Source organism: Strongylocentrotus purpuratus, unplaced genomic scaffold (assembly GCF_000002235.5).
Source record: "Strongylocentrotus purpuratus isolate Spur 01 unplaced genomic scaffold, Spur_5.0 spur5_scaffold_16, whole genome shotgun sequence".
In the NCBI taxonomy this organism is placed as follows: domain Eukaryota; kingdom Metazoa; phylum Echinodermata; class Echinoidea; order Camarodonta; family Strongylocentrotidae; genus Strongylocentrotus; species Strongylocentrotus purpuratus.
Genome location: NW_022145601.1, coordinates 33,797,862 through 33,806,284, shown reverse-complemented (window position 1 = coordinate 33,806,284; position 8,423 = coordinate 33,797,862). Strand labels below are relative to the sequence as shown.

General features: G+C 36.5%; 1 protein-coding gene across 1 annotated transcript; it reads right to left on the bottom strand.

Moving 5' to 3' along the window:
- Positions 1-2,163: 2,163 nt before the first annotated feature.
- LOC593971 (5-hydroxytryptamine receptor 1A-alpha-like) lies at positions 2,164-3,946 on the bottom strand. Its single transcript, XM_793425.1, has 2 exons — positions 3,032-3,946; positions 2,164-2,463 (listed from the first exon to the last, which is right to left on the bottom strand). The coding sequence occupies exons 1-2, from the start codon at positions 3,944-3,946 to the stop codon at positions 2,164-2,166; spliced, it is 1,215 nt and encodes a 404-aa protein (XP_798518.1).
- Between the last annotated feature and the right edge of the window lie 4,477 nt (positions 3,947-8,423).

Here is an 8,423-nt window from a genome sequence, read left to right as displayed (position 1 = left end):
TAAATTACGTTATTAAGCATCCGTCACAAATGTCATTACGATCTGCTAAGAACGAATTTCAGACCATGGAAATTCTGGAAGACCATGGAAAAACTGGGAGATTCGCATCGTAAGAACCTTTGTGACCGTGGCTTTAGGTAAAAACCTTATTTTTTTGTTTAACTAGGTCAATTTATGTATAATTACAAAAATATTATGTTGCCATCTGTTTTTCAAGATATTTTTTTTTAAATAGCTCAGTCCATAATTGCCCAACAAGACATTCGGGAGAATTTCAATTCACCTCTTTGCGGACCCTCTTAGCTCAAAATAATTTTTTGAATGAAGGCCCAAAAGTGTGGAATTCTTTAAGTAATGAATTAGAATATGGTCCATCGATTAATAATTTTAAGGAAAACAAACTGAAATTGTTTTCATTACAATCTTATGAACTTGATTGAATTATATCGCCCATGTATTCTTAACCCGTCATGTCTTTCTTTTTTCTTTTTTTTTCTTTTTTTTTTTTATTGTTGTTGAAACAAATTCATTTTCTACTCGTTGACTTAAAATATGAGTTGATATATCGTATTGTGCCCTCTCATGCATATCTTCTTTCTAATATGGTTAGAACAAAGTCATTTTCTACTCGCTGACTCAAAATGTAATTTGATATGTCATATTGTGCCCTCTCTTGCATATCTCCTTTCTAATATGGTTGAAACAAAGTCATTTTCTACTCGCTGACTCAAAATGTAATTTGATATATCATATTGTGCTCTCTCATGCATATCTCCTTTCTAATACGCAAATCTCCTTCCTCACCTTCTTCTCAATTCCACATGCAGCTCATCTTTTTTGTATTATTTTCTGTATCCCCGATATCTCCCTTCTTTTTGTGGCATTGTCTACTTTTTGTATTTGACCGTGTTCTCATATCTTTGTCATGTAAAGAACTCTCTTGTCCCATTTTCGTCTCTGTCGGCACCCCTTTTTCCCTAGTTTTAGTTCCTTTTTGTAGCTACGATTTGTTTATTTAATTATTCCTAACTATTATTTTAGGGGTCTACATTATTGTACAAGCATTGCTTTTTAGTAGACCCCTCTGTTTCCAATATGCATTCCTTAATTTGTGTAAATGATTATAATTGATCTGTAATACTTTGTTCGAAACATAAATAATATTGAATTTGAAATTAAAAGTGCAATTGAAATATTGTTTGTATCATCAGTATTATCATCTTTTACATCATCGTCGCTCTTGTCTCTGATTTTAAACTCATGATAGTCACAATCAATGTCACATTCCTGCTCAACATCATAGTCGTAATCATCATCATCATCATCATCATCATCATAGTTTAATCGTCATCATCATCACCATAAATTATTTATCATCATAATTTTGACCAACATTAACTTGGCTTACAACAGTAATCATGATTTGTATCTAATTTCTATATTTTTAATTCCTGTAAAAAGTACAGGCCAACAATTCGTATCATACGCACTGAAAAATCTATAATAGGGTACGTTGTTATAGAATAAGACAGGCAAAGCTTTTATAATAATATGCATAATCAGAGTAATTGGTGGTGCAACATAACATTTAATACAAGAGCATTTTAGACATGTAAATTCAGGGTTCCATACACCGAATCGTAAGTTTGCGTTTGTCACCAATGAATCAAATATCCACGATCTTTAACATAATACTATTTTACATAATGTACTTGCGCTTTTCTAAAATAACTACCACCAAAATAGTTGCGATACACCTAAGAACAAGATGATAATTAATCGTGGATAAGAATCGATACATTTTGACCTCATTTAAATAAATCTGAACATGAACATCTTAACTGTCTTCAGTTTAAAAGATACGTTTCACAAATCTACAATCTATACAAAAAAGTCGTCCTTTATTTTACCAATGAGTACATGGCGACAATGGCATGAAAGGGAGGTTTATATAATACTAACGTAAAGTACTACCCACATGCAGGGAACGGGTGTGAGAACTATATAGGGTGCTTATAATCACAGTCAAACATTGAAGCCTCAGAGTAGCGTTAAAAAAACATGGAGGGATAACTATATGCCGGATACGCTAAATATTACACTACATACTATGAGTATGTTGCAATACATAAAATGTATTACGAAATAGGTGAATAATCGAGGCTAGTTGGCCTGCGATGGTTGTTTACAGGAGAACATTTTGATGATGGTAGCACGGAACAGAGGCTGCGACATGGCATAGGATATAGGGTTCAGGAGGCTGTTCCCGTATTGCAGATTGACGATGAAAGTGAAAGCTTCAAGTGACAGACTAGGTACGATGAGTCGAGGTTCGATAGTGTAGATTAAAGTGATTACGCTAATCGGAATCCATGTCAGTACGAAAGCGATCACGATGAAGAGGAGAGTACGAGTCGCCTTCGTCATTTCAGCCGTCGATTCCACGCGATGTGACGTTGATGTCTGAATTGTTAGGAGAGACAGACAGGGAGCAAGTAAGAGAGAAATATAACGAAATAGAAAGAACAAAATCATGAACACCGTAGATTTTGATAGGAACATAATTATACTGCGACAAATATACATGCTATCAAACCAACTCGTGCATTTAGAGTGATTTTGATCTTCCAATGGAATCTATTTAAACTTTAAAAAGACACCAAGCACAAACAGTTCCGTAACCTTCAAATTTTCTTCAGCACCAATTGCATATTACTTTCGTAGTTACATGGGAGAGCGAGGGAAATTATCCCTCAGAGATTGATATCAAAAAATCTTGTGAGCAAAATTCTGTCAGCAAACAGCCTATCGTTCGTTGTAATCTTTAGGCCTGCTTACCTTATTATTTATTTGTCGCAAGAGTTGTCTTTGCAAATGCAGTTAAGAAAACATGATCACAGAGATATCTTAAGAGAAATTTGAATTCTCTTTTACACAAAAATCAAGGTCAGATATTTGTAGTCATATTCTCATTTTAGAATAAAAGTCTGTGCTATCGTGTTATAAGAGGCAAATTATGTAGATTACGTACCGATATTTCTTGGCCAATATTTCCGTTCTTGGTCTCATTACGTGATGAAGATGATGATATCATGGTGTCATCTCTGCTTCCTGTCTCTGTAATGTCACTAAATGAACCTGTATGCGATGTCGACGAAACGTTTACGCTCGTCATCTCATTATCCTTGGCGGTGGAAAGGTTGAGGTCCGTTAAATCAGTTGATTTCTTGTTGTTCCGTCTTCCAACCGTCTTCCGAATCTTGATATAGATTCTGACGTAGAGAACGGCGATGATGGCCAAAGGCATGAGGAACAAGGCATTATTTTGGATCATATTCGTCAACGGACTGAGAAGGAACCGCTGAGTACAGTGGAGTCCGTTGTCGTGATCGACGATGAACTCCCACACTGTGACGTACCCTATCCAGAACGAGAGTCCAATCACCCATGGCAGAGAGTTGATGATAATTGCCTTGCGTTTTGATCGAGAGATAAAATGGTTGATGGGATCATAGACCGCTTGATGTCGATCAGCACAGATAACAACCACGTTGATGTTAGAAGCATTGACGATTCCGCTGAAGATCCCAGTTAAGACCTTACAGGCATTTTGAGAAAACGGGTACCGGTTGATGTACCAGTGCTCAACATAAATTACCAGTCCAATTCCAACCAGCAGATCCAGTATGGTCAGGTTTATGATGAAGTAATTATTGTAGGTACGGAGACGTTTTTCTACTAGAAATGCGCCAAGACTGATGATGTTGGCTAGTACAATGAGCGCGAAAAAGACAGCGAGGAAGATGAGACTCCTCAGATTTGGTTGAGTTGTTCCAAAGGGATCCAAAGATTGAGTAGGGACATTCATGTATTCACTTGTATTCTGGATATCAGTCCAAAACATGTCCGTTGAGTAGGTCTGCGTGCTATTAGAAATATCGGCCATGATCAATGTTGCACCTCACACAGATTTGTCTGTGAATACTTCTCTTAACGAAAAGCAGAAGGTTATATACAGTCATATTTACATTCTATTTTCCTCAACGAATCGGAAGCGAGACGTAGAATTAAGTAAAGCTGCGGAAGGTTAAATGGTAACAGCGAGTTACAGAAATGAAATTGGCAATCATTACTTATTCAAATTTTGCAATCTGTTTTAAAAGGCCGCAAAATCCAGTGCGAAAAGCAGTCTCTAAAAAGAGATGTTATCGACAGCGACATGTCAAACGAACTCAACCTACATATTATGTTTCAGTCTTTGAAACACATTGGCGTGTTCATATGAAACTGATAGGGAGAAGTTTTATTTTGATTACCGATCCAATGTTCTTTTAGAGGTGACAATACGGTTTTCTCATCTTATTGAAATTTTGTTCGCTTAACAAAACCATCGTGGCGCTTATTTCAAGAAAATCCATTAAAGAAAACATATAATAGAGAAACACTTGTAATGGCTTTTAATACGCTCAAGGGGACATTACATCATGATATGACCCGGCGCGCCGAGGGGTCATAGGATATAACGTCCCATTGAGCCAATAGAAACAGCGATGCATCTCATAGCAGTCAATATATCTATGAAATAATAATAATACTAGCAAGAAGATTCTGCAAAATTATTATTTATGTGTCCACATTTGGGGTAACTTAATATGCTGTAGATTACAGAAACTGCTCCCAGACCCCTCTAGCAGAGCGAGCATGTTTACAGCGTATGCGCCACATCTTGCCTTTACCATGGTACATTTCACACCTCCCCCCCCCCCCCCTTTGGAAAATAGAAACGCTCAAACTTCGCCATTGATTTTTGGAAGAAATGCAGGAAAAACGAAGAAATTTTCGCATAAATGTATAGTTTACGCATTCATAAACGCCTCAGAATGTTCCATGATGCATTTTAAGATTCAAAAGTTTCCGGAACCCTTAAGCCGGCTCCGGACCCCACGCCGTAATGGCTTTGCTCTCTTCGCAATTTCGTACATTTCACGTCCCCCCCCCTCTTTTTTGTTGCAAAATCCTGGATCCGCCCCTGTTAAACATGGTAGAAAAATGGAACATCTAGATGATGAGAGAGTAGGCTAAAGCTCATTAAAAAATGATGAACCTTTATTGATTATTTTTTTCTCTATTGAAATGCAACCTTCGCGAATTTCTAAAGTTTCAGTTACTGATGAGAAAGATGTTTCCTTGAGTATGTCGTCCCTACTCTTTACCAAAATGTCATTTGATCAATAGAACCGTTTAATCAGAAACCAATCTCGTATTTACGAGAATAAATCAAATATAAAATAGATTTTTTTTTAAAGGGGTAGAGAGAAAGAGAAATAGGGGGAGGGAAACATGATGAGACCTGAATTGAAAAGAAGAAAACGAAGCTCAATTTCAACAGAGACCTTTGGAAGTAAATATCTTTTTCACTGATTGAATTTCAGGTAAAAAGTGTTTCTTTGAGGGTCTTTTAGAGACTTATATTTAAAATTCTTTGGTACTTCCGCAGTGCTGTGAGGCATACATTCAACGGAAAATTGTCTTTCTCCTTATTATTTTTTCTCATTTGATATGTTTCCTGCATCTATACTTCTGCTTCTTATCCTATTCTGCTACTTGTCAAAGCCTTTTCAGCATCTATACTAGGGTTCTGCTGCCGACGGTGGACGGCTTGTGCGATTTTTGCAAAGTATTTATACATAAGGTACAAGTAAAAGTGAAGTACACGACGGAAGGTAATCTTTGTTTCTTATTCTATTTCCTCATTTCATCTGCATCTTTATCGTTCTTATTAAAATATATTTCAAATTTCACCCCTTTCATAGCCCTTCTATAAGTTCTATTGGCGTCACACCGATAAAAATACCGATAGAATTTGTCTTTTAATAATTGTGAAAAAAAGTGAAACGGGATGTGAAACCGCCATTTTCCTGCATGTGCCATGCATACTGCAGGTGAAATACACTGGCTGTGGCGAGCCTCTGCCGGATGTGAAGAATTATTGCGCAATCGCTTGTTAGCTGCTGGCGCGCGCTTTGAATTCGGGTTCCGCAGACAGTGCGGTAAGTGATCAGTTTTAAATATTGTTTTGTTTACCATTTGGTCTGATGAAGATATGATTTTTAATAAATATATTATCATAACGATATACAGTACAACCTAGAAAAACGAAACCGAGAATTATCGATGTTTTATCATAACTTAATCACAATTATAATTAATAAATGACACATATTTGTTATGCCTAGATCCTCCTCTTTCATTTGATGCAACTCATATGATGCATATTCCACGCATGAGTGATTAAAAGCAATTTGAAGGAAGGAAACTAAAAAGTCATTTGGTGAGCGGTATCTGAATTTCCAAGAAAAATTCACATTTCTAGAAAATCTGTTTTCTGCCCTTTCATATGACCCTCAATCAGGAAAAATGAGCCAGGAATAACAAAGTTCTGTTTGTTTAAAGTGATGCTTGCATTCCCATAATTTTAATAAACGAAGTCATTTTCACTGGCTGCTTACCGTAGCAACAAACGGAATTGATAAAAGACTTAACTCCATTTCGTTGACGATCAGCTATAGACGAAAAAATCATGCATGGCTGATTTACAACGAAACGGAGTTAAGTCTTTTGTCAATTCTGCTTGTTGCTATGGCAGGAAGCCAGTAAAAATGAAATTTAAAATCAAATTATGGAAATGCAAGCATCACTTTAAACCTACAGAACTTTGTTATTACTTGCTTATTTTTCCTGATTGTGGTATCATATGAAAGGGCAAAAACTGTATTCTCTAGAAATGTAATTTTCTCTTTGAAATTCAGATACCGCCCGTCAAATTACTTTTTTTCTCCTCTCTTCAAATCCATGTTAATCACTCATGCGTGAAATATGCATCATATGAGTTGAACCAAATGAAAGAAGAGGATCTAAGCTTTACAAATATGTGTAATTTATTAATTATAATTGTGATTAAGTTATGATAAAACATCTCGGTTAACATCAACATCAGAAAAGGTATCTCAATTTGCAAATTCTGGTATAGTGCTACTTTTGATTTTTTTTGTTTAGAGAAAAAAAAAGTTAAAAAATAAAAAGATTTCCGACCGACCGACCGACCCATGTTTTGGCACCTAAAGGGCAATACATCTTTTGTGTAGGCCTAATTGTCGTGTCATTGGGCGTGTTGGGCGTGTGTTCATGCCACCCACAAAGGGATATTGAAGAAGTTTACAATCAGTTTGAACTTGTCAATCTAACATTGTACAGTATACAATTTAAACAGTTTGCGATTCGCATAGTTCAGTGATCTGAAATTTCAATTAGTCTCAACTTTTTTAGTATTGGTCGGATTCATTTCAAACTTTCGCCATTCTGTTTCTCTCATTTTTTTCACTTTTAAACAAAATGAAATTATTACAAGGGTTGGACTGCACTTGTTATTAAACGACGCTCACTTATGGATGTGTCGTTTAATGTATTAATCATTTAATGTCCCTCACATTAACATGAATTGACATTGAATGCGTCGTTTCACTTCATATTTGATCTGATCCAAATAACTTATTTCTTGGTGTAATCAAATTCGATTCACAATTCTTTCATTCACCTGCTACGAATGTATTTCAATAGTCAGGATGCGCATAGGCGCCGGAAGTGGGGGCAGGGGGCATTTGCCCCCCAGTCAAAAATGTGGGGGTGGGGCAAAACGCATTTTTGCCCCCCCCCCCCCAAAAAAAAAAAAAAAAAAAAAACGCCCCCCCCCCCTCTAAAAAAAAAAAAAAAAAAGGCAGTAAAGGAGCGAAGATGGTTTGTATTTTTTAACCACAAATAACATAACAATAATAAAAACCTGAATTAAATCACCTATACAATTCCATTCAAAGAAACGGAAAGTAAACAGGAATTAAATGTCATGAACATTGCGCATGCCACCTATATTTATCAATGGAGGTTTTTATAATAGCATTACACGCATATCGTGGACATATTGTGGGAGAATGGGAAAGCGTGTCTGTTTTTTTTTATAGGGGTGAGAAGACATGAACCCCTGAACGCTGGCGTACTGATGGGGGGTTGTTTCTTATTCGATACCAGTAAATTACAAATTTTGTTGAAATAGCATGATTTTCCGGTATTCTTTCTCAATTTCTCAAGTCATACCTTTTTTATGCGTTGATGGAAAATTAAAAATTCCTAATTTTACAGCCGGGCGAAAAGTATGCTTATCTAGAAGCCTTCATGTCATGGTCTGCAAAACGGCTGAGCTCGGGGGCTCGAACCCCCCCCCCCCCCCCACTTTTTGAAAAAGTATGTTACAGAGAAAAAGACAGAAGGAGAGAGAGAACAAAATAAGTGACCTGCCAATGTCACAAATGAGGTATCAAAATATGCTCATCTGACCGTAATTAAATACCTAAAACCCCTGAGTATCCGGG